Source organism: Lepidochelys kempii, chromosome 5 (genome assembly GCF_965140285.1).
Source record: "Lepidochelys kempii isolate rLepKem1 chromosome 5, rLepKem1.hap1, whole genome shotgun sequence".
NCBI classification, from domain to species: Eukaryota; Metazoa; Chordata; order Testudines; family Cheloniidae; genus Lepidochelys; species Lepidochelys kempii.
In genome coordinates this window covers 109,774,135-109,800,557 of record NC_136384.1, presented here as the reverse complement: position 1 = coordinate 109,800,557, position 26,423 = coordinate 109,774,135, and the positions used below count along the sequence as shown (strand labels likewise).

General features: G+C 46.4%; 1 protein-coding gene across 6 annotated transcripts in view; it reads left to right on the top strand.

Annotated features, from left to right (window-relative positions):
* TTC39B (tetratricopeptide repeat domain 39B) overlaps window positions 1-26,423 on the top strand; it is a 181,268-nt gene that overhangs the window by 14,426 nt on the left and 140,419 nt on the right. For 4 of the 6 annotated variants that reach the window (XM_073345448.2, XM_073345446.2, XM_073345447.2 and 1 more), the window contains exon 1: window positions 24,670-24,910. In XM_073345448.2, the coding sequence (XP_073201549.1) occupies window positions 24,866-24,910 (45 nt within the window). In that variant the 5' untranslated portion in view covers window positions 24,670-24,865. Of the gene's footprint in view, window positions 1-17,108; window positions 17,343-24,669; window positions 24,911-26,423 lie in introns of those variants that run through there. The other 2 variants (XM_073345444.2, XM_073345443.2) reach the window with 1 other exon arrangement.

Sequence of the window (26,423 nt, the reverse complement as noted above, 5' to 3'; positions counted from 1 at the left end):
GGCAGATTTTAAGTGATTATAAGAGATAGCAAACAGAACAAAGCAAATTATTGAGCAAATAAAACAAAACATGCAAACTAAGTTTGATTCACTAAAGAAACAGGTTACAAAATGACAGGTTTCAGAGTAACAGCCGTGTTAGTCTGTATTCGCAAAAAGAAAAGGAGGACTTGTGGCACCTTAGAGACTAACCAATTTATTAGAGCATAAGCTTTCGTGAGCTACAGCTCACTTCCTCAGATGCATATCGTGGAAACTGCAGCAGGCTTTCTCAGTTTCCACGATATGCATCTGAGGAAGTGAGCTGTAGCTCACGAAAGCTTATGCTCTAATAAATTGGTTAGTCTCTAAGGTGCCACAAGTCCTCCTTTTCTTTTTTCAGGTTACAAAATGTCATTTCTCATCCTAAATGTTGAATTAAGCAGGTTATAGAGTGTTCTGTAGAATTAAGCAGGTTCAGAGTTCCAGTTATTTCTTCTTACTGACTGGACCCCTGTCTCAGTCTGGACTCACCCCGGCCTTTCTCTTCAGGTTTGCTCCTTTGTCCCTTCAGATACTTTCAGCGGTCTTTCTTCTTGGGTAGGCAATGGAGGAGAGTCCAGATTAACCCCCTCCCCAGCCTTAAAAAGGATTTTCCTAAGGCAGGAAACCTTTGTTTGATCCCCATCCCCTACAGAGGAAAAGTACCAGCAGTGTCCAAGGTGATATTTTGTATGAGGTTAACTTATCTCCTGATCTGGTAGTATCACAGCTATCTCCCAGGAAGCATCTCGGGGAAGGAGAGAGATTAGTATCTTCACAGTCTTATTGTTTCTTCCTAACAGCCCATCAAGGCTGTGATGGCTGGTTGTCTGGTGGGTGTCTTGCAAATACACACACATAGTCAATATTCTTAACTTTAGATACAGAAATGATACATGCATACAAATTGGATAATCACATTCAGTAAATCATAACCTTTCCAATGGTACCTTACATGAGCCATTTTGCATAAAATATATCCTAGATATGCCGTATGCATATCATAACCATATTTCTATGAAGAATATGGGGTGTAATATCACAGTTACCCTAGACAGTGGACAAGAAAATGGGGCGAGGGGGGACATTTCAGACAACAGGGTAGGATGTTGTTATAGAAACAGCTCATCATAGGGGAGTAGTATAGTATAATAATTGTGTATACAATCAGTTGATTGAATTGCTTATTCTTGGGGTTCAGACCCCTTGTTCTGCCTCTGGGATGGCTGGACCCTGATTGTCTCCCATGAGCAGATGAGCCACCATGGTGTAGATCCTATGATTTTTGTGGTAGGTCTCTGTCACACTGTTATTCAACGGAGTAGTAGTAAATAATAAAAGCATAGCATGGTCACTCTGGTGCTGGTCCTGCCAGCAGAGAATTTCTCCCCTGAACCCAGCTACATGTACCCTTTTGATCACTAACATATTAAATTCATTTATTGTCTGAAGTTTTTCAGGTGGTGGATTTTCAACATTTTCTTAATTTGTGTTTCAACAAATTCCAACTTTGGGCCAAATTAATCAAAACTTGTGAAGAGCGGTGCAAAACACATCCCAGGGTTGCCCTTGCACTAGCCAAGCCATTTTGCATGTACCCTTTGTTTGCTAATACCTGTAGGGGGCAGGACAACAGACACAGCTTACTCATTTCCCCTATTTAAAATGAAAAGGTTATAGAGTCCCTGGACAACACACTATTGTGGACAGTATTTCACACTAAATATTAATAAAGGCTCATACTCATAAAAAACACACACAGAGAATTAAGAATTGATCAGGTCCATAGCTGAGACAGTCATCACAAATGATGCACATACTTAGACAGTACCCTTTGTATCCTAACTTCCATAGGATATATGACTAACTTTTATAAGCTTGAGAAAAATTCCCAACACTTAAGCGGTGTTAAATGTCATTATATTTCCGTAGAGGGGTACAGTTGGGATTTCACACCTCACTAATGTGCCCACTAAATCTAACAGAATCTTAATAAGTCAAATAATGGAAACGATGGTAGAACCATACAATTCTGATGAAGAATTGTTCTTTTAAACTGATCTCAGCTAGTTGAATTCCTTGTAGATGCCTTCATGTCACTGGCTGTTCTGCTAAAAACCCATCCTTAGTGCTGGAGAAATCAGAGTAAGGCTCTGGGGGACTGCAGATGGATTTGTTCCCTTGATGGCAGATGGGTTTGTGCCCTCAGGGAACTGCTCTGATTCTGCCCTGAGAATCCTGGACTCCTTGGCTGAATCATTATAATGTCATCTGTAAAAAGAAAAGGAGTACTTGTGGCACCTTAGAGACTAACCAATTTATTTGAGCATGAGCTTTCGTGAGCTACAGCTCACTTCATCGGATGCATCAGTTTCCACGGCATGCATCCGATGAAGTGAGCTGTAGCTCACGAAAGCTCATGCTCAAATAAACTGGTTAGTCTCTAAGGTGTCACAAGTACTCCTTTTCTTTTTGCGAATACAGACTAACACGGCTGTTACTCTGAAAAATGTCATCTGTGACTCCCAGGCTGTCTGGATCTTCCTAGCTCTCTGGTTGCTTCCGTTCTGGAATCTGTCTTGCTGTTCCCAATGGCAACATGCCCTGTGTACAGCAGTTAGCTCCCTGACTGGTTCTGCGTCACCAAAGGCTCCTTATATAACAATGCCTCCTCTGAGTCAGTGCCCAGATTCAGAAAGGGAAGGGGAGGAAACAATTGAGCAGCTGCTGCATTGCCAGCTGTCTCCCTGTTTCCTTAACTTCCCATCATCTGACAACACAGCTTTGGTCTATGGGAAATGATGCCTCTCTTTTAGGTGGGCTATCCACAGAGGTGTCACCTCTTTGGGAAGTAGCAGTTGTTTCCTCTCAGAGTGGTAGCCATGTTAGTCTGTATCAGCAAAAAGAACGAGGAGCACTTGTAGTCTCTAAGGTGCCACAAGTACTCCTCGTTCTGTTTCCATCTCTGTGTCTCAATTTTTTTCCTGGGTGGTGGTGGGGCAGCTTTAATCTTTGCTGGGATTTAGGGCTTGTCGACACGTACAGCACTGCAGCGATGCAGCTGTGCTGCTGTAGCACTTAGTGAAGACGCTACCTACGATACAGCAGTGTACAGCTGGGTCCGTTGGCGTAGATACTCCACCTCCCCGAGAGGCGGTAGCTGTGTTCCCAGGAGAAACCCCCCCATCGATAGAGCGCTGTCTAAGACAAGGGTTGGGTCAGTATAACTACGTCACTCGGGTGTGGAAAATCCACACCCTTGAGCAACGTAGTTATACTGACATAAGTTTGTGGTATAGACCAGGGCTCAGTAGGAGTTCCAGCTGCAGGAACAGAATAACTAAATCTACTGTCTGGCCTCAACCCACTGCTGCTAAGACCTCCCACTTTTCAGCCTCTGCTGTCCCCTTACAGCTGCCATATAAGTAGTTTCTATCTCTCTTAGGTCATGGCTACACTTGCAGATGTAGAGCGCTTTGAGTTAAACCAGCCCTCAGGGACTGCAGCAGGGAAAGCGCTGCTATGTGTTCACACTGTCAGCTGCAAGAGCAGTGGCGTGTCCACATTTGCAGAAGTTGCAGTGGCATTGGGAGCGGTGCATTATGGGCAGCTATCCCACAGAGCACCTCTTTGTATTCTGGTGCTGTGGCTTGTGTGAAGGAGGTGGGGGGGAGAGTGCAGGGCATTCTGGGTCCTGTCCCAACGCCCCATGATGCATTGCTTCGCATCCCAGCAACCCCTGTGCTTCCATCCACATTTGACGCCATCTTCCAACATTTTTTGTACTGCGCGTTCTGTCTTCCCTTTTGGTCTGCGGGAATGGATCCTGAACTTGTGAGGAACATGCTGATGGGTCTCACCAGCATGTCGCGAATTGCAGTCAAGTTAGTCCTTAAGCTACAAACTGACAGTGAGGAGTCTGTTGATGATGTCGACTCATATAACGCATATGACACGAGATTGCCTGTGGCATTCACAGACATGCTCACCACAGTGGAACGCTGCTTTTGGGCTCGGGAAAGAAGCACTGAGTGGTGGGATCACATCGTCATGCAAGTCTGGGATGATGAGCAGTGGCTGCAGAACTTTCAGATGAGGAAAGCCATTTCATGGGACTGTGTGCTAAGCTCGCCCCAACCCTGCGGCGCAAGGACATGAGATTGAGAGCTGCCCTGCCGGTGGAGAAGCAGGTGGCTATTGCAATCTGGAAGCTGGCAACTCTAGACAGCTACCGATCAGTCGCTAACCAGTGTGGAGTGGAAAAGTCGACCGTTGGAATCGTGTTCATGCAAGTTTGCAGGGCCATTAATCGCATCCTGCTCAGAAGAACCGTGACTCTGGGCAACGTGCGTGACATTGTGGCTGGCTTTGCACAAATGGGTTTCCCTAACTGCGGAGGGGCGATCATGGCACGCATATTCCAATTCTGGCACCCAGACCACCTAACCTCCAAGTACATTAATCAGAAGGGGTATTTCTCTATGGTTCCCCAGCTCTTGTGGATCACCGAGGGCGTTTCATGGACATTAACGCAGGCTGGTCCAGAAAGGTGCATGACACACACATCTTTCGGAACACAGGTCTGTTCAGGAAGCTGCAAGCCAGGACTTTCTTCCCAGACCACAAGATCATCATAGGGGAAGTGAAAATGCCCATTGTTATCCTTGGAGACCCCGCTTACCCTTTAATGCCATGGCTCATGAAACCCTACACAGGGAGCCTTGACAGCAGCAAGGAGTGGTTCAACAACAGGCTGAGTCGGTGCAGAATGACTGTTGAGTGTGCTTTTAGCCATTTAAAGGGCTGCTGGTGCTGTCTGTATGGGAAGCTGGACCTGGCTGATTACAGCATCCCCACAGTTATAGCTGCGTGCTGTACCCTCCATAACATTTGTGAAGGGAAGGGTGAAAGCTTCACTCAGCCCTGCACCATGGAGGTTCAACACCTGGAGGCTGAATTTGAACAGCCAGAGACCAGGGCTGTTAGAGGGGCCCAGCGTGGGGCTGTAAGGATTAGGGATGCCTTGAGGGAGCAATTCGATGCTGAAAGCCACCAGTAACCTTTGGTGCCCTGCACGGGAGTTAAGTGCAGTGGCTCCAATGCTAGTAGGTATCTGTGTTTGCTACGTATGATGCACTGACTTGCAGTGCCTGTTGCTTTCCTGGACTACGGTATCTTTTACTTAATGCAGTAAAAAATGTTTACAAAGCCAAAAAAATCATTTATTGAAAAGAAACACAACTGTTGGGGAAGCAGAAAGGGCATGACACAGCTGTGCTGTGTGGGAGGAGGGAAGGGGGCAGGGTGGGGAACAGGACAATCACAGATTTGTGTCTGTCCTGTTATCATATTCAGCCTTCCTGTCTGGAGTGCCGCGCAATGAGTGTTGCACTTAAGGCTGGCTAAAATGCATGGTGATGGGGGTTGAGTGCAGTGGGTAAGGGTCATAGTTTGCTGGGCTGGGTGGTGAAGCTATAGGTGTTGGAGGCAGCTGGTGGCAGTAAGAAACCGGATGTTGGGGGAAGTGGGTTGGGGAGTGACAAGGGCTTCATGGTGGGGGTGGGGCGGGAGCAGATCTGCTCCATCTGCAGTGCTATGAGCGCCTGTATCGAGTCCACTTGGCGCTCCATAATGCTTATGAGCCATTCCGTGCTTTGGTGCCCGCAATCCGCATTCTGCTGGTGCAGCCTCCTTTCAGTCTCCCGCCACTCCTGTACTTTTTGATTTTCAGTAAGGGACTGTCCTCTTTGGTTCTTCACGTACGCTTCCTGATTCTTTGTAGTCTTTCAGCCATTGATAAAAAGAACGGCTGGGATCTCAAGGTTGCATCTGTAAAGCCAAAATGCAACACTTAACAGAGGCAGCATTGTTCACACTTGACAGAGTAATTATTCGGCTGCACTTAAAGACAAGTACAGTGTACACAATAGCAGAAAGTGATGGTCCCAAAACGAGTGCACATAAACCACAGGAGCCCCAAAATGGTGAGTAAGCACAGGGGCAAGGCAGACTGAGTGTTTCAGGGCCATAGTGTCCTCTGGGGTTGGTTCTGTGCCTTGGGGAGAGCCAACAGCTGCAGGGAGCCCCTATACTGAACACTATCCTCACATTTTCCACAGTATGAGTTCGTCCTGGAAGATATCTCGCTGCTGAGGGTGACCTGGGAAGCAACGGAAAGTCTTCTACTACAATACAACTTCCGCCCTGGCCCTTATGCCGCTTGCCTGTGTGCAGCAATGGTCCCCCCGCCCGTCATGGTGCGGTCATGTTAGCCTTACTCGGACAAGGAGCACAGTAGCTCTGCAAAGGAACCTGCGCAAGCAGATTGCCCAGCTTCTGCATGAGACCTTTGAAGAGATCACTGAGGCAGATTACTGCGATGTGAGAGAGCACATCAACACCCTATTCTGCATCTAGGCATGCCCACAGCCCTAATTCTCCTCACCCCAAGAGCCTGCACCAAACAACTACCTTCCCAAAATAAAAGCCACTTACCAGGCACCTCCTCTGCTGTTCGTTCTTCACCAAGCACTGTCCGCTGTGACTGGCTACTTTCTTCCTGGCTTGAAAACAGCTCCTGGCTGCATGCATCTAGGGATGCCGGGCCGTCCTCTGGCTCTGGGCCCCCCTCCTCCTCAGCGCCCTCACTCCCACTTTCCTCCTCCTGCCTTGTTGAACTCTGTGCTGCTACGGCCTCTGAAGTGTCCATGGTGGCCTTCGGAATAGAGGTGGGGTCGCCTCCAAGTATCGCGTCCAGCTCTTTGTAGAAACGGCAGGTGGCGGGGGCAGCACCGGAGCGGCGGTTTGCCTCACGGGCTTTGTAGTAGGCGTTCCGCAGCTTCTTCACTTTAACCCTGCACTGCAGTGCATGCCGGTCATGACCCCTTTCCATCATGGCCCTTGATATCTACCCGAAGGTATCGTAATTCCTATGGCTGGAGTGCAGCTAGGACTGGACAGCTTCCTCCCCCAAAACACTGATGAGGTCCAGCACCTTGCCATTGCTCCATACTGGGGATCGCCTGGCAGGTGGAGGCATGGTCACCTAGAAAGATGAGCTCAGGGCCATCCCTGCTTTCCCCCTCCCCCCGCCCCGCCAGGGTCTGGGCTGTGTTCAAGGGCCTGTAGGGCCGGGAGGCAGGAAATGGGGGGGGCATTTTGGGGGGCCCCACAGGCCCAGAGTGGCCTGGGGGATTAGCGGGGGGCCGGAGCAGCCCACTCTGCTTCCCTCGCTCTAACCACAGCTTCCCCCACGGGGGGGCAGTCCTTTCCCCAACCCACCTCCTCACCCCCACCAACGATTCGGCTGGGGCGGTGGCGAGGGAAGCGGAGTGGGCTGGGGCTGTGTCACTCCGGTTCCCACCACCGGTGGGTGTGGGGGGTGTCCTTTCCCCAACCTCCCCGCACTCACCGGTGGCAGGAAGTGGAGCAACGCGGCTGGGAGCTGGTGGAGTAGAGCGGGCTGGGGTTGGATTGCTCCGCTTCCCGCCGCCGCTGGTGAGTGCGGGGTCTCTGGGGGAAGAGGTGGAATGGGGGCCGGCCAGGGGCGGAGCAGGGGGGAAGGGTAAGAGGTGGGATGGAGGGAGTTGTCCAGGGCCCCACACCCACCTAGGGACAGCCCTACCCCTTGCAGGCCGTGGTGGGGGGCCAGCCGGGGGATAGGGCTGGCCACTGAGCTGGTGCTGTTGTGTAGGCAGCACACAGCTGCCTAGGGCACCATGAAATTTGCGGGAATTTGGTGCCCCAAATTTCGTGGTGCCCTATGCAGCTGCGTATTCTGCATATGCCTAGGGACAGCCCTGGATGCACTGAGAGCACACTATGCCTTGCTGAGGAAACAGGAAGGGGAATTTCAAAATTCCCAGAGAATTTGAAAGGCGGGTCTGACGGTTGGTCACCTGAGGGCAGGGCAGTAGAGTTCAAAATGATGACCAGAGAAGCTAGAACAGACATTGTGGGACACTTCTGGAGGTCAATCAGAGCGCATTCATAGACCAGGGCGTCCACACTGGTTTGCGGTGCTCCAGCGGGGGCGCAGCAAGCTTTATGCTTCCCGTAGAGGTGGATTACCAGGGGCACTCCAGCTGCGGAGTCCGGGCGCTCTACATGCCGTGCCAGTGGGGACACCTCAGGAGTTAGGGCGCCCGGGGCTGATTTAATGCACTCTAACTTGCAAGTGTAGACAAGGCCTTAGGTATTACATGGCCCCCACCACCATACTAATGGAGCACATCACAGCCTTTGATATATTTATCCTCACAACACTTCTGTGAGGTGGGGAAGTTTTGTTGTCCTCATTTTACAGATGGGGAAACTGAGGCACGGAGTCCAAACAGTGAATCAAACCAAGATCTCTCAAGCCCGAAGCTAGTATCCTAACCACCAACCATCCTTCCCCTCTAGAGTCCATTTGTGCTGCTGTAGTGTAGTTTTCTGCCTTATTTTCTGCCATAGGTACCTCTCTTATGCTGGCCCACACAGGCATAAAATCTTCCACAGAGATTTGCACATTTACTAAATCTGGCCTTTTGTTTCTATCATAATGTTCTTCATTTAAATACAAGATTTAAATTCAGTAAGCAGATAGCAAGTGTGAAAAATTGGGACAGGCGGTGGCACATCATAAGTGCCGATATAAGATAAAGCCCCGAATATCAGGACTGTCCCTTAAAATCGGGACATCTAGCTTTAAAGGATGCAGATCCTGCAGCCCTTACTTGTGCGAGGAAGCATGAATGGTGTGAGTAAGGGCAGGGGTGGCAGGTTTGTAGAAATTTTGGTGGTGCCCAGAACCCTCCCTCCCAAACTCCTCCCCCCACCTGCCTAAGGCTCTGGGAGGGAGTTTGGGTGGGGGTAGGAGGCCTGGGGTGCCGGCCCTGGGCTGGGGCAGGGGAGTGGGGTGCAGGAGGGGTGCAGGCTCTGGGAGGGAGTTTGGGTGCAAAAGGGGTGAGAGGTTGGGCTCTGGGAGAGAGTTTGGGTAGGGGAGGGGGTCTAGGGTTCATGATGCAGGATGGGGCTAAGGGTTGGGGAAGAGGGCTCTGGCTGGGGCCAGGGATAAGGGGCTTGGGGTGTGGGAGGGGCTCAGGGCTAGGGCAGAAGGTATGGGTGCGGGGGGGCGGTGAGGGCTCTGTCTGGAGCTGTGGGCTCTGGGGTGGGGCAGGGCTGGGGATGAGCTTGGGGTGCAGGCAGGCTGCCCCGGGGCTGGGGCCAGAGATGAAGACTCTCCCAGCCCTCTCCCCACCGGCAGCAGTGAGCTCTGGGGGGACCCCCCTCTCCTCCCTGGCAGCACACTCACCTTGCACCACTGTCACTGCACATACTCCATGGGCCCCTCTCAGGTCCAGGAAGCCCCCTCGCCTCCCCCGTGGTGGGTGCCGGGGTGGGGGAGAGAGGGCTGCTATCACATGTGCCCTTCCTCCCCTGCTGCTGCCCCTCATTGTAGCCTCAATGGGGGAGAGGGATGGGGCTGCCCCTTTTCCAGCATGGGGCAGGAGCGATGACTGAAGGCAGGGGGCCCCCTTTGCTGGTGGAGGGTCCCACTGGAAAAGGGAAGGGTCCTAGGTGGAAGAGCAGGGTTACGACAGCCTGCCCTGCCACTAATGGGTGGGGGGCACTAGGATCCTGCGGCAGCAGTTGATGCTGGGAACCAGCCGGGCCAAGTCAGCGTGGGGCTGCAGGGGAGAGGCAGGGATGCTCTGGGGGCCGGGGGAGCTGCACGAGGGCAGCAAGTGGGGGCCGGGGACACTTGGGGGAGGTGCGGGGGGGTTGCAGGAGGGGCCGGGGGAGAGACCCGGCCCCAAACATTGGTGGAGCCAGGCCGCCGGGCCCTGAACATTGCTGAAGCCCCGGGCACCACGGGCCCATACAACTCACCACCCCTGAGTAAGGGGATCAGACATAGTCTCACTCTTAAGATTTGCCTTGCTGGGCCTAAAATTCAACCTATTTTTTAAAATGGTCCAGTCCAAAAGGTCTTCTTTTAAGGACCATAAGCATATATTTCTCCCCTGGATAATCCTTGCTTCAGTGGAAAATAAGAAACCAGCACATAAATGCTTGACTTTTCACTGTGACCTATTGTGTCTCACAGCCATCTGTGTTTACAGTAAGAACTCACCCACATGTGTTAGTCTGTAAGATGTACTGAAAATCAAAGCATTTTATCTGTTTCCCACTCCAGCAACAGAAATCAGTTGCATCCTTAAGGGAACTCACTCTTGGTATAAATGTCTATGTGGCTCACATTTTAGGTTTAACCAACTAGGCAGTATCCTCTGAGCAAATATTTCAAACCCTTCTTTGCATTATTTGCAGTGGAAAATATGCTACTAAGGCAGTATTTATTAGTTGACTCAAACACCTTTTGTTGCTCCAGTGAGATTACGTTATCAGACTATGAATAGCCAGGCAAAAAGCAAGTGTAAAAAATAAGCAAAATCATGAATTCCTTGGACGTATAAAGTGATACGTTCCTATATTGGCAATCAGTGCCTCTCTATTTCTCTCTCTCAGCCGATTCCAAGTTATCAGAAAATAGCCCTTTGTGACTGTGGAAAAATAAATCCTGCAAGCTTGTTCCGAGTATAAATTATATTTTTGCTGGACCATAAATCTGTATGAATTTATAGCTAATATAAAATAAACAAAATAAGACATTCTCTTTGGCATAATATGAAACTGGAATTCATCATTTTAAAAAAGAGGGCATGAAAAGGGAGAAAAACAGGAATATATTAGCAAAGCACATTTGACACGGCTACTCCTACCAAGATCTAGGTCTCCATGACAATAAAAGACCCAGTTGAGCATCCATGTATGTAGAAAATTTATAGGAAAGAACTGTTATAGAGATCGTGCAAGAAAAAAACATTAAAGACAGACCCATCAGAAAAAATTTATAAGTGTCTCAACAGAAACTGGGGCATTGATACTAGCTCTAGCTAGTACTTAGAACAAATACAATCACCTTTAAGGTTCTAATTCTATTTACCTAGGACCAGGCCAACTTGTAATGCATTTCTGGTTAAGTTCCAATTAGAATTGTGGGAAAACTTCCATTTTGAAACATGATGCCAGCAAAACTTCCCCAAACTTGTCAAGGTTCAGTGAACTGGGACAAGACTTGGTCTAATCTGTCTCACCATCACCACAATAGTTGAAGCTGACAGGGAGATAGGTGGGGATAGAAGCAGCATGGATGGTCTTAGAAGGTCTGAAGAGGAAAGCAGTTGTGTTTGAGGGGGAATGGAAGGGTCTCACAAGACACATGGGCACAGAGATACTGCTATAGAAAGGGGGTTCGAAGTTCACCTGTTTCAATACAAAACAGACAAGTTTCACAGGTTAGCGCCAGTTTCATTTGGAATTTTTGTTCACAAAAATCTGAAATTGCAACTAGAACTCAAAGAACAGCACAATTTGTGGTTTGTGAACTGTTGCCAGTTGAAGTCCCCGATTTTGATTCATAGACATAGGTGTTGACTCTGTGGGTGCTCCGGGGCTGGAGCACCCATGGAAAAAAATAGTGGGTGCTCAGCACTCACTGGCCATGGCTCATCAGCTGATGGGGGGGGGGGTTGCCGCCTCCACCGCCCAACAGCGGTTTGGCAGCTGGGAGAGGACGGAGAGCAGCAGGTGGAGGGGGTAGAGTCGGGGCAGGAAGAGGTGGAGCAAAGGCAGGGTGGAGTGAGGGCAGGGCCTTAGGGGAGGGGCAGAGCAGGAGCTGGAAGAGGCAGAGTAAAGGCAGAGCCTTGGGGGAAGGGGTGGAGTGGGGGCGGGTCCTTGGCTGACGTGGGGGTTAAGCACCCCCCCCCAGGGACAAGGAAAAGTCTGCGCCTGTGTCCATAGAAACTGCAGACCAAATCTAGTGCCCCTGCACTGTTCTAATACTAATGTTTGCTGTTTGTAAGGCAATACAATAAGTCTGTAAAAGTCAGTGTTATTGTTTACATTCTGAGGGTAGAGAGGATGCCTGTTTTGGGAAAGTGGCCCTACAAATTCTCTCCCAGTATTTCCAGTAATGTTACTTCTCAGCCATCCTCCTGTGAAACTTTTACTGCTGCCTAGCCTGTCAGGGCCAAACCCAGGTCCTGTACCAAGCGAGGGTAAATAGACTTGGCACAGGGGGATGGGAGTTCCATGATAGTTGCAAGAATTAGGGAATCCCTGCATCTCCTCAAGCTACAGAAGCAGAGCATCTCTGCAACTTCTACTGCAGTCTTGGAAGTGCAGTAACCTTCATAGATTCTGCACAATCCTCCGTGGCAAGAGGGATTGGTTGGTGGATTGGGCCAGTCATGGGAACCGCAAGTCCCACATCTATTCTACTCCTCTTCGGTGCACAAGGAACCCTGAGGATCCCTGCACTAGCTTCCCACAGCCTGCTTCTTCTCATGGCACTTGTTCTCCTGCTTATCAGGTCTTCCATGTATCCATGGTCAAGACATTGGATTAGGCATCAGAATTATTGGGATTTTATTTCTTGCTCTGTCACAGACTTCTTGTGTGTCTTGCTCAAATTCCCTTACTGGTAACCTGTGCTTCACTTTCCCTATCTGTAAAATGGGGGTAATAATAATTCTGCTCGCAGAGGTTTTGAACCGCGGCCACTGGGAGCCTGTGGATGGTCAATGTCAGCAAAATGTCTCACGGCCCGCAATCAGATTACCCTCATGGGCCGCATGCAGCCTGCTTGCTGCAGGTTGCCCACCACTGAATGAAAGTATGTAAAGTGCTTAGATACTATGGTCACAAGGACCACAGGAAATCATATACATAAAGTAAACAGTATTTAAAATACCCATGGATTTGGGAGAGATGGGACAGGATGCAGTCGGATTTTCCCCAAGAGTGCAGTTCTTTGGAGACTATATATTAGGGGTACTTCAGTTAATGTAGCTAAACTAATATATTTTTGAGTGTGAAATATCTTGTCTTGTTAATAATTTGCCATAAATAATCACAAGATGCTGAATGGCTTGTGGATGTTCATCCTGAGAGTTAATGCCATTTAAAAATTAACAATGGAAGTTATTTAGGATAAATCAGAATGTAAATACTCTCTGGCATGTAGAACTCGTGGAATATTTCTATCACAATACTTTATTGAAAACTTTGAAAGAGAGCAGAAAATTAACATATCAAAGTCGCTTCTAAGATGCCAAAATGCTTTCCCTGTTTGTCAGCTGGATAACATTTCTGGGCATCCCTGACTGATTGATTTGCAAGGTACTAATAGGCAACATCCATTCCAGGCTCCCTTTGCCTCATCACAGTAGAGACTATGTGCCCTATCCTTTTACAAAGTCTGCTGTGTTCCATTAAATACTTAAGAACATAAGAACAGCCATACTGGGTCAGACCAAAGGTCCATCTAGCCCAGCATCCTGTCTTCCGACAATGGCCAATGTCAGGTGTCCAGAGGGAATGAACAGAATAGGTAATCATCAAGTGAACCATCCCCTGTCACCCATTTCCCAGCTTCTAGCAAACAAACTAGGAATACTATCCCTTCCCATCCTGTCTAATAGCCATTGATGGACCTACCCTCCATGAACTTATCTAGTTCTTTTTTGAACCCTGTTATAGTCTTGACTTTCACAACATCCTCTGACAAGGAGTTCCACAGGTTGACTGTGCATTGTGTGAAGAAATACTTCCTTTTGTTTGTTTTAAACCTGCTGCCTATTTCATTTGGTGACCCCTAGTTCTTGTGTTATGAGAAGGAGTAAATAACACTTCCTTATTTACTTTCTCCACACCACTCATTATTTTATAGACCTCTATTATATCTCCCCTTCGTCATCTCTTTTCCAAGCTGAAAAGTCACAATCTTATTAATCTCTCCTCATATGGAAGCCGTTCCATACCCCTAATCATTTTGTAGCCCTTTTTTTATTTTTTTCCAATTCCAATATATCTTTTTTGAGATGGGATGACCACATCTGCACGCAGTATTCAAGATATGGGTGTACCATGGATTTATATAGAGGCAATATGATATTTTCTGTCCTATTATCTATCCCTTTCTTAATGATTCCCAACATTCTGTTTGCTTTTTTCACTGCTGCTGCACATTGAGTGGATGTTTTCAGAGAACTATCCACAACGACTCCAAGATCTCTTTCTTGAGTGGTAACAGCTAATTTAGACCCCATCATTTTATATGTATAGTTGGGATTATGTTTTCCAATGTGCATTACTTTGCATTTATCAACATTGAATTTCATCTGCCATTTTGTTGTCCAGTCACCCAGTTTTGAGAGATCCTTTTGTAGCTCTTCTCAGTCTATTTGGGACTTAACTATCTTGAGTAGTTTTGTATCATCTGCAAATTTTGCCACCTCGCTGTTTACCCCTTTTTCTGATCATTTATGAATATGTTGAATAGGACCGGGCCCAGTACAGACCCCTGGAGGACACTACTATTTACTTCTCTCCATTCTGAAAACTGACCATTTATTCCTACCCTTTTGTTTCCTATCTTTTAACCAGTTACCAATCCACAAGAGGACCTTCCCTCTTATTCCATGACAGCCTATATTGCTTAAGAGCCTTTGGTGAGGGACCTTGTCAAAGGCTTTCTGAAAATCTAAGTACACTATAACCACTGGATCCCCCTTGGTCCACACGCTTGTCAACCCCCTCAAAAATTCTAGTAAATTGGTGAGGCATGATTTCCCTTTACGAAAACAAAAAAGGTGTATATATTTCTTATACACCATATCATCACACTCCTCCATATCATTAGAAACTTGTCTCACCTTCCCAGTTAGTCTGGACTCTGAGGGGCAAAGATTCCTAAACATAAGCAAGAGATCCTCATGCTGCTTGGCATGGGTCAGCCCTAAAAGACCAATGGAGTTGCTTATTATAGAAGCTTATAATACTTTTTTAAATCTAAGACTATAACTCATTTGTATATGAATGTTTCCTGTTTTCTCCTTGTAAATAACTCTCTTTTCTTTTCTTAGTTAATAAATCTTTACACTGTCTACATTAGCACTTTTATCAGTAAAACTTTTGTTGATCGGGGTGGGAAAAAACCCAGACCAACATAAGTTTCACCAACTAAAATGCCGGTGTGGACAGTGCTGTTAGCGGAAGATGCTCTTCTGCCGACATAGCTACTGCCACTCATTGGGGGTGGTTTAATTATGCTGACAGGAAAGCTCTCCTGGCATAAAGCAGCTACACGGAGACCTTACAGTGTTGCAGCTGCAGAAGTACAGCTGTGCCGCTGTAAGGGTTGTAGTGTAGACATAGCCTTAGTTTATTACAGGATTGGCTACAGGCATTGTATTTGTTTGAGATCTGAGAACAATTGAGCTGGGATAAATGACTGGTCCTTTGGGACTGGGAGTAACCTGAATATTGTTGTGATTTTTGGTGTAAGGTGACTATCTATCCAGCTGGCCTAGGTGAAAAGATAGACTGCAATGCCCAAAGGGATTGTCCGTTCTAGTGCTTTAGAAAGTTCACACTTGTTACTGTAATCTAATTATAGAACATGCAACCAGTTTGGGGTTTCTGCCCTGCTTTTTGACAGTCTGCCCGGAATTTGGCACTCATGGTTGACAGCATGACAGGGTCACCCAATGAAGTTATTAGGCAGCAGGTTTAAAACAAACATGAAGAAGTACTTTCTCATACAATACACAGTCAATCTGTGGAACTCATTGCCAGGGGGTCGTTGTGAAGATCAAAAGTATAACTCAGTTCAAAAAAGAATTTGATAAGTTCATGGAGGATAGGTCCATCAGTGGCTATTAGCCAAGATGGTGAGGAATGCAATCCCATGTTCTGGGTGTCCCTAAATCTCTGACTGCCAGATGCTGGAACTGGATGGCAGGGAATGGATCACTTGATAATTGACCTGTTCTGTTCATTCCCTCTGAAGTATCTGGCAGTAGCCACTGTCAGAAGACAGAATGCTGGGCTAGCTGGACCATAGGTCTGACCCAGTATGGTCATTCTTATGTTCTCATTGAACTTTATTGAATTAAGTGAAAACTTATTGAATTAGGGTTAATGCCATTGTGGTAAAGTGTATTAAAAATGTAAAATGTGTATGTGTTGTGGCATTGCATGTACCTTCTCTAATACAGAAGGGGGACATTTATGAACCTCCTCTGTTTTTAGCCTTTGAAGCCACCCTCTTGGGGAGATATGCATGTACTAGTTCCAACTGGATTCTCCAGAGACCAACAGGCAAAGAAAATACTTTGGATGTTTTTACCTGACACAGGGCCTTCTTCCTGATCCAGCAAATGGACAAGGAATCCTGGTCCAGGGAGGACCCCACTTCTTATGGGGGAAGGACTTGGGCTACTGAGGCCTCATAAGATTGTGTGCTTGTTCTGAGTGGAAGCTTGTAACCGCAAAAGAAACCACTTGGGTGGGGTGGTACCTGGTAAGGTTATTAGGATGCATGTGGGTTCTTTTATTGTTTTTAATATGTTTAATGCTTTTTACCTTAAGAATAAAGTCAGCTTGCTTAGAAAGAACTGTGTGATAACTTTAATCTGTAACAATGACACTGTTATCAGACTCTGAAAGTGAAGAGAAAGCAAGCAGGTCTGTTTAGGCAGAGTATCTTTGCTGAGCAATACACAGTGAAGGCAGGGAACTGTTTATCCTGGGAATACCCCAGTCAGAAGGGAGAGAAATGCATGTCTCTGTCCAGAAAGGCAACAGCTTAGAGGAGATGGAAGTGGATAGTAGGCACCCTCGCTGAACCATGGAAGGAAAATACAAGTATAGTTGCCCTGAACTGCGACGGGCCCTTTAAGTCTTTTTAAATAAATTAGTATTTGAGTCTCTTGTTTTTTCAGACCTTCTAGCTAATAAAGGGCTGGATATATTTAAAACTCATGGAAAATTATTTGAATAGGTGATTTTAAAATAGGTTGTAATTAAGCAAAGTTATCAATGATTGTTGTTTATAGCTGTTATAATGAGTCAGGGCTGGTACAACAGCTCAAGCCATTCTTAAGTAGAGTCATTAATTCTACTGGCTGAAATGAAAGATTGAAATGAGTGGAAATGTACACATGCACCAAGAGTTTTCATTGTTATCCTTTGTACAGACAGAGAACATGCATTGGATTGGCTCCATACCCTTGGATCTAAGTCACTGGGCTGTATCCTGTTCCCCTGCTGCAGTCTTGTATTGTTGGGTCTTGTCAGAGGCTGCAGAGCACAGATACTGCTATATTTCTCCAGCGGCAGAGTCTTTACTCTCTCTCCCACAAGGAGCATGTGATGGTATCAGGCCTGTCACCAAAGAGAGCCTCTTTTGAAAATGGTAACAAAATGATCAGGTAAGAGATGCTCCCACACATCCATTCTGCAGGATTTTCTTTGTCTACAAGAAGCTTATGTTCAAAATATATAAGATTTGAACAGAGAATTTTGGAACACCTAAAAAATTAATAATAGTGTTATGAAAAGAAACAGGCTTCCTAAAATATGAATTAAGAACCTATGGCAAGAAATCCTCTGTTTGTATGCTATTGCCACCTGACTGGTGGCATGGAAGTTATATCCATAGAGATTAATGGTAATTCCATTATGGAAAGTGGAGCATTTTTTCATTCATGTGAAATTTTGGGTCTGGTTTTTGTCTTGTTTCCATTCAGGCATTTTCATTCCTTGATGATGTGGGAGACTGTGCATCCATCTTCTCAGATTGCTCTGTTCAAAACATACTGTATGAGAGAGGACAAAACAAAACCAGGAGGCAGAGATGAAATAGCTATTTCCTCTCAAGCATTTTATTATTATTGTTTTTACTTTTTGAAGTGCTATACAGAAAATTTCCATCAGGTGATGTCAGCCTAGTTTTCCTTTTCTTTATTTCATTTTCTTTGGATACAAACAGTACAACAAAACAAGCAACAAACATACCTGAAAAGGATTTAGTGAAATAAATATGTTGTTTTAAAGATCCTGTCAACTCCACTCACTAGAGAATTTGCAGATAAACGTCTCCCTTTTATGAAGCTAATAAAAACATCACATGAGAAAGGCCAGTATTAGTTTCTAGTGGGAATCAAAGGGATTCTCATTCTCTGCTGCCTTTTGCTTTATGTAGTCTTTCATTCCTGTGCAGAATGGCGATGAGACAATTTGAAATGTTAGGGCTTGTCTACACTGGCATTTTACAGTGCTGCAACTTTCTTGCTCAGGGGTGTGAAAAAACACTCCTCTGAGCGCTGTAACGTGGCAGTGTAGACAGTGCTGGGAAGTACGCCCCTCGTGGAGGTGGGTTTGAGTCTCAACCATGTCCTCAAATTGTGTGTGTGGTGTACTAACCTTATCTTTGTCATAGTGTTTGAGACAGTATCTTAGCTGCAAATATTAATTCAAAAGGCAGCATGGGCAGTGTAATTTTACTTTTATGTAATTAAGAAATATTTACTCCACAGAACGGCTTGACTGTAGTATTCCTGCACTTTCACAGACACTAATGTCCCGTAGCATTCCATTAGGACTGAAATCTGATTTGTATTGTATTGATGATCATAAAGAAGGAAATGAAACAATTGTATGGGACACTTTTTTCCACACATGTAAACTATCATTTTTAAACATATGGAATAGATCTTAATTGAAGTATACATTATAGCAACAATGAAATCTCAGTGAAATAACTCACAGAAGATCATTTGTTCTAGTTGAAGCCAATTTTGACAAAATTTTTAATTTGTTTATGTTGGCCCCAGCCTATTACTCCCCTTTGCAAATAAACGAGGAAATACAATTTCACACTTTATTCTTCCCAGTTTGGTAGCCTTGTATAAGGGTTTGTTTACAGTGGGAAAATAAGGCCTTGTCTACACTCAAACTTAGGTTAACATAGCTTCGACACTCAGGAGTGTGAAAAATCCACACACTCTGAACACTGTAGTTATGCTTATCTAACCCCCAGTGTAGACACAGCTAGGTCGATGGAAGAATGCTTCTGTCAAGCTACTTACAGTCACTTGGGAGGTGGAATTCCTACAGTAACGGAAAATCTCTTCCATTGCTGTAGTCTGCGTCTACACTACAGGGATACCGCAGCATACTGTGGCACTATAGTTATGCCGCTGTAGCATTTTAAAATGTGTTAGCTAATATGTTCTGTTTGACACATTTTTAAACACCACATAGCACATAGTGTAGACAAAGGCAATGGTGTCTATGAAGGTGTTGGTTGGTTGTGGTTAATCCCAGATGAAGATTGTCTTTGTCTAGGTAAGTCCTAATTGGTGTTTACAAATGCTACCATGTTTCAAAACATCACTTGTGTTTCCAGTTTATGGGAAATGTTTGGGAAGACTATTGAAAGAGGAAGGTAGCGGACAAAGGAGCATAACACTAAAAGTTATCCAGCAGGCAACCATTAGAAAATGCAGCTGAAATGTCCTGAAATGAGTTTTACAAGCAATTTTTACTATGCTAAATCATACTTGTTTCACCATACAGATTCAAAAAGAGTTTCCATATCTGGTCATAAATTATTTATTGAGCAGCAACAGTCTGCTCAATCTTTTACAAAATATAGAGGAAGGCTGTCCCTTCCCCAAAATTCTTACAGTCAAAGGGCCTGATTCTGTACTCACATTGAGGAGCACTGACTCATGGAAGTAGGCCCACTGAAATCAATGGAATTATTTGTGTGATTAAATTAATGAAGCATGAAGTAGAGAATATAAAAGTCTGACATAACGTACACTTCAGCAGAAGGTAGGTTTATCACGTTAGTGCAGTGCTGGGTTTTTTGAAGTGTTTAATTTCTAAATAAATATTAGTACTTTGTGTGGCTTACTAATGCTTCAGGGAAAAGAGTCTGTTTTGAGGCAAGACTTGAAAGAGGAGTTTGTAAACATCTCCAGTATTGGAAAACAAGTGAGACTAGGCATGAGGTGAGAGCATGGAAGAAGTCACAGAGGTGAGAGTGGGGAGAAGCTACAAAAGGGGTGACTAGGCACAAAGAGCAGAGGAAAAAGAGGACTGTAGAGTTGTGCTTGGTGTGAAAGGTTGGAGGAAACTGAAGAGGGAAGTGATATGGTGTATTGTGTGTACAAACCTTACATGGGGTCAGGGAGGGAAGGGGTTAATGCTCTACAGGAGCTGTGGTAGACTCCTCCCTTTAACATCTGCTAGAAATCAATCCCTGCCCACTAGAATCAAAGGAAAAAGAAATAAGAATGAAGGAGCAGGCTTACTAAGTGGTGGGATAATTCTCTTGTTATGCCTGGGAGGATATGTATTAGGTATTTGAAAATAAAAATCTTCCTGGAAGAGAGAGAATCAGTGAGGCTTCCAGGAGGTGAAGGGACTTGGTAATGGGGAAGACTGGCCAGTATCCCTAAGACAAGGGAAAATCTAGAGATCGGTTGATTCCCCCCCGCTCCTCTTCTGCTAGGGACCTATGAACTGTATACAAGCCTAGTAAATGTGAGAGACTGTTAAGACATCCCTGAGGGATTGGGCAAGTCTAGGAATGTAAGAATTTTTGTCCCTTTGAAACTGATGCCCTACTTTGTCTAGCTTAAGGTGCTGATCTTCTGTTGATTCCCTAAGAGTACTATTTTGACAGGAGTTTTTTCCTATCTTGTTCTAAATTGAGTTTTTCTGTGGTTCCTGTTAGCTATTTCCTGATAAAGTACCTGCACATGTGGGCAGTGTGATGACTAATGCAAGCTTGCAATTTATTGGATCTAATAATAGCAATGTCTTCAAAACTTGGCTATCCTATTAAGAATTTGATCTGTTGTTCAGTGTTAGGTATTGACTTAATCAAAAGATGACTGACCTTGCTTCAAGGTAGTTCTAATGCACCATTTGCACTGAATGAGGGAGATGCTGCCTTGTATACGTGTAGGCCTAAGTTTTCAAATACAGTTAGGGACTTGGAGTGTGTCAATCTTGAGGTGACTAACCTGAGGTACTATAAAGAAGCCCCCTTTCAAGTTCACTCAGGTTGCTTACCCAAAATCATTTACTTTTCAAAATGTAGGTTGCACAAGAACTTTGCATGCACACAAGCTGGGAATGCATGTTTGTATGGGTAAAAATGCTAGCTACTGTATTCAGAAGCTGCAATAATATTCTAACACTAAGGAGGCTCATGCTAGTCAGCACATTAATAACAGGATGTGACACTCCCAACAGTGGCACAAGAGTGTGAGTACCAACCTCAGGGCAGACTGTTTAAAAAAGCAGAACTCACAACCAATTTGAGATTTGTGCCCTGAACTAAAATTTCACTAACTAGCTGCAGCAAGTGCAAACTCCTCAGGCACTTTAATAGCTTTAACATAGAGTCATAGACAGTCCCCTTGGATTCTCCATCTATCTTGCTATGCAAGTCTCTGTGATAGATGGCCCTTAAGACAAGGAATCACAGCAATATTCAGGTTACTCCTAGCCCTAAAAGGTCAGTTGTGCCTTAGATCTCACACCACGGACAAAGCTTGTAACCAATCCTGTAATAAATCATATGAAGATTTATTAAATAGAGAAAATTACAGAATTATTTACAAGGCTAAAGCAAGTGAATGTAGAAACATGAATGAGTTAGTCTTAGGATTTAAAAGGTAATGGAGGCTTTTATAATCAGCAGGTTCTGTTTGTTCTTTAGGGATAACCCCAGGCTAACCAAAGCAATGAAAGCCCACCTCCTCAGAAAGCAGCCCATGGAAGCTGGGAAAAGTCAGAGCTTCTGAACCAATAAAAAGCCAAGGATCTTTTCCCCAAAAGGGAGATGGTGTAAAAGACTGAGGGGAAAAATGTTGCTGACTCTCCCAATCTTCAGATGGGGAACCCTGGGGGGGAAATTGAGGGCTCAGCCAGAGCTCTCAGCTTATCCTCAGTAAATGCCAGTTTCTGCTCATACCAGGCACCCCAAACTGTGCATACTCCCTTAGAAAAATTTGTGGGGCAGGAGGAAAGATGAGAATGCTAGGCCAGAGATACTCCTTGCTAGAGCAGGAGCCAAGTTCTTAAGAAGAAAAGAAACAATGAGTAATCTGGGTAATGTTGAGGCATCCTCATGTGTAGACTTTTAATCCTCCTTGTGCAGAAACCCGATGGTTTTGAAGGGATCTATATGCTTTTGTTTTCTGCACCCCTCTCTTCTTTTCCAAATGGGGTAATTAAATACTGTAATCCTAACTACTATGTTGGCCCTTCTGTAGGGGGACTCATTCATTGTGGGTGGGGAAGTGAGGGAAGATGGCCTTGTGGGATCTGGTATACTGCTTGTAGTAATTACTTAGTCAGTTCCTCCTTACAGTTTTCTTCCTTTTCTTTCTCCATGATAGTATTCTTACCCCATTAGGGGTGAACTATGGGCCTTCTGTATCTAACTGTGTTTTGTTGGCCCTTTAGATTGTAACCCTTCTTCTCATTTGAGTAAGGGGGTTACTCCATCTGTAAAAAGGGGATACAAATTGTTTAGTTATGAGAAGTAACTAATGTAAAGGCAAAAAGTACTCTGCATACGAAGTGTAACAAGTTTAGGTGGAGCTGGGAAAGGCCTACCAATTAGCACATGGCGCTGAAAAGTTGTGTGCACTGACTCAACTGGAAGGCATGTATGGGCCTGCAAACTGCATCTATAGAGTAAAATAGCACTCTGTGTTTTTCAGATCTGTCCTAGAGAGCTATACTGGTATAGATGGGTTTTCACTGGCAACTTGATGCAAAAGCTTTCTTGCGGAAGACTATATAAGAGCAGCTGGCAGTTTACTTATCCATCCATACTGTCATACCTGTGTATAGCTGAATCTAAGAAAAGATATCAGATTATAGTTAAATCTGAAAGGCATTGGGGGATGGGGAAGGGAGAAGATGACAGCCACGGTCTCCACTGCTTATGAAAACAAAAGGTAACAGAACTCTTTGAAGCCCAACTGGCAGGGATGGGGGGTCATGCAACAGGGAAGTGCTCATTTTAGGGCTGTACTTCTCTGTCTACCCCTTCTCCCCCAATACTTTTTGTGAACTCTGCTTTATCTAGCTTGGGATGGGCTAGGAGTAGACAGATCTCATCTCTCTGGGATGTTGCTGCCTGCCTACTTTTGACTGCTGAGGACCTGAGCCTTCTGGGTGGTGAGTGGCTTTTCCATACATCCTCTGTTCCCATTGACAGAGGGTTGAGGGACGTCTGCTCTTGCAGTCTGCTCTGCAGGGAGTTGCAGATGCTCAAAACATCTTGAGATTTGGCCCCTTGTGGGAGAGTCTACCAAGTAGTCCTGCTAATGAACCATTTTAGATATGGTTTGGTTAACAGCAAGCATTCAGTCATGAGTCAGGCAGCAACATGAAACTCAGAACAACTTAATCTTATTTGCCTTGTGGTTATTTAACTGTAAGAGTTAAAAGCTTTTCTCTGCAATCATGAGAGCTAGAATTTTTTTTAAAGAGTGAAATTCTCATGAAATTACCTGGTTATAAGAAAATCACCAAATACTCCAAGACTCATGATTGCCAAGAGTTGACAATACTAGACTTACATGTACATGTTACTTGCATGTGCACAGCCCCTTAGAGTTCACTGCAAGATTGGGGTCTGAATAAGGACATTAAAATTTTGGACCATGGAAAGAGGGAGTTTTCAATCCCCAAAACCAGTAAAAAATACTTCCATTAGTTTGTCGTCTCCTCCGCCCCCCATATTCTAATAGAAGCAGCAGTCACTGATTTATTTTAAACAAGCATCCCAAACATTTTATCATTGGAGGAGTGAATAAGTGCCTGAAAGTGAATGATCACGAGCTAGTCTATTTTAATTGTCCACAGGGAAGTTCCACCAGTAAACAAGGCAGACTTTAGAAATTCTTTGGGTTGTAAGAGCTCTGTGTAAGCTTGAAAGCTTGTCTCTCACCAGCAGAAGTTGGTCCAGTGAAAGATCTTACCTCACCCAATTCTTCTTTCTAGGATCCTGGGAGGGACACTGCTACAACACTGCATACGCTAATATGCAAACTCATTTTATCGGTATGCAAATTGCAATATGTTACCGTTATCCCTTCTTGAACTGCTGTTTTACCTCACAGGGAACTGCTTTTTAAAATAGACGATGTTGTTCAACCTGGCTTATCTTTCTTTTCTCCTGACCTTTCTGACCCTTTCGGATACAGTTTGGGGGCTACAATCATGAGCGCCAGCAACTTCATTTTCATTTTAAAACGAAAGCTACTTGGCGTGCAGTCGTCAGTATCTTGCAGACTGAGGCTTAAAAAACCGCCCCGAGGCTCAGACCCGTGGTGATAAAATCAGGCGAGCTGGCGGCGTGGCTGCAGTTGTTGCCGCAGGGGACAGAGCTGCAGCACGGGGAGGCGAGGCGCTCGCCCGTGGCGGCTGGCTGGGCTGTGTGATTTGCAGGCTGGCTGCTGAAGTGGGGACATGGGTGGCCCTCCGGGGACAGGTGCTGGCGGCTAAGCCCGGCGCGGGGCGGGGGAGGGGAACGACCTGGCGCCCGCAGGGGGAAAGCTCCATCCGCGGAGCAAAGTACTCAAAGCAACAGCGTCCCCCCTGTGGGAGGGACTTGGCATGCAAATGAGGAGGCGGGTCCCAAAGGTAGGGCATGAGAGGGGCCAAGCCACAGGAGGCTGCCGGGCGTGGGCTATGCAAATGAGGGGGCGGGACAGGGCCGTGGGAGCGGCTCCCTCTTCCCCGCTGGGCCGGCGAAGGGTGGCCGCGGACTCTACGCCGGCGATCGCAGGGAAGGGGGCAGCGGGCAGCGCCTGGCGCGAGAGTGAAGCGGCCGCGGAGGGAGGCGCCGCCGCCAGCCAGCCAGCCGGCCGGCCGTTGAGAGAAGCCGGCGGCCCCGCGCGCGGGCAGCGCGAACATGGCGTGCGCGGGCAGCGCAGCGGAGGAGGGCGCTGGCGAGGAGGTAACCCGGCCCGGCGAGTAGGGTTCCCCGGGGCTCCGCGCCCCCCGCCCCGAGCGGGGTCCGGCCCCGCGCCCCCAGCCGCTGCCCTGGGCGGCCGGCCGGCGGGCAGGGCGCGGCCAACAGGTGGGGAGAGCGCGGGCAGGAGGCGCCCTGAGGCGGGGGGAGGCCCGCCGACGTCGGCGGCCCCTTTGGCCCGGGGAGTCCTGAGCGGGGAAGCCGCGAGCTGGCAGCCCCGGGGGAGCGCGGCGCTGCTCCGCGACCTGCCCCTGCTCCGGAGGGGCTGTTAAGACGCTCGGTCTCCCCCGTCCGCCTCCCTCTATCCATCCCTGCGGCCGCTTCCCCTCTCCCCGCGTTCGTCCTGCTCTCTCCCCCCGGGGATGTGGCGCTTCCTCTGGCGGCTCCGTAGGGCGCTGCGGGTAACGAGGCGGCGGCTGGGTCGGCGCCTCTGTCAGTGGCCGTGGTCGGCGCCATAGAATCGCTGTCAAGCGGGAGCGCGAGCCGGAGAGAGGGAGTCGGGGAAACGAAACTTGATGCTGAAACGGACACTACCTGCGTTTCGCTGCCCCTGTCATTCTCTGTAGGCGGCTGAGAGGGACGTGGGCAAACAATACCACTTCTGTCTGAGTCACGCACCTAGTTTTGTTATAAGCGGTAACTTTCCTCCTCTCCTGTTTTTAGGTCTGTTGGCTAGTGAAACTGACTATTCAGAGTAATGATAATTTGCACAGACTTTCCTGTTTTCGGAGCATCTGGGAGCTACAGAGAGTAACGTTGCAAACCAAGAAATAAATAAATGCAACAATTGGCAGGGCTACTCCATAACAGTTGTAGTACCGGCTTTCAACTCTTTTATAACTTACAGTCTAGTCTGTTTACTCTTTAAAGGTACTAAGTGGGTACAGGGAAAATAAGAGGGGAGTGGGGATCTTCCCTATTAATCCTGAGTATTATGTCTTTCATCAGAGAGTGTTTACTAATTTAATGTTCATGCTGTTTTTGTGAAAACATGAAGTATGAACATATAAGAATAGGTGTTGAGGGAGCTGCTGGAATCTCCTGGTTCAGGACAGCGCTGCATTGGTTTTCATTTGGCTCACATTTTGAGGGCTAGAAACAACTTCAAAACAAACACAAAACTGAAGTTCTAGAGCATAGTTCTGTAACCAGGGGTGGATTTGGTGTGACGGGGGGCGGACACTGAATTCTCACCTTGGACTTCTCTGCTTTTAGCCTTTGTTTCAAATTTTTGTTTCCTGTCTTGCTGTGGTTTGCACTCTGTCTCCTTGGTTCTGTTATTCTCCCTTCTTTTTGCAGTACTACTTAAGTCTCCCTGTCAGTCAGTGGTTGGCTCATGCCCTGAAGTAAGGAGGAATTTATTTTATCTTGTGTGATACTAGGTGTTCTCATCTAAATAAATGTCTAACTTTTTGATTTCTGCTAAGCTCTTTGGTCCAATGATATTTCATGGCAGGCCAATTATGAGTTGTATTTTTAAACAAGCACTTTCTTGCGT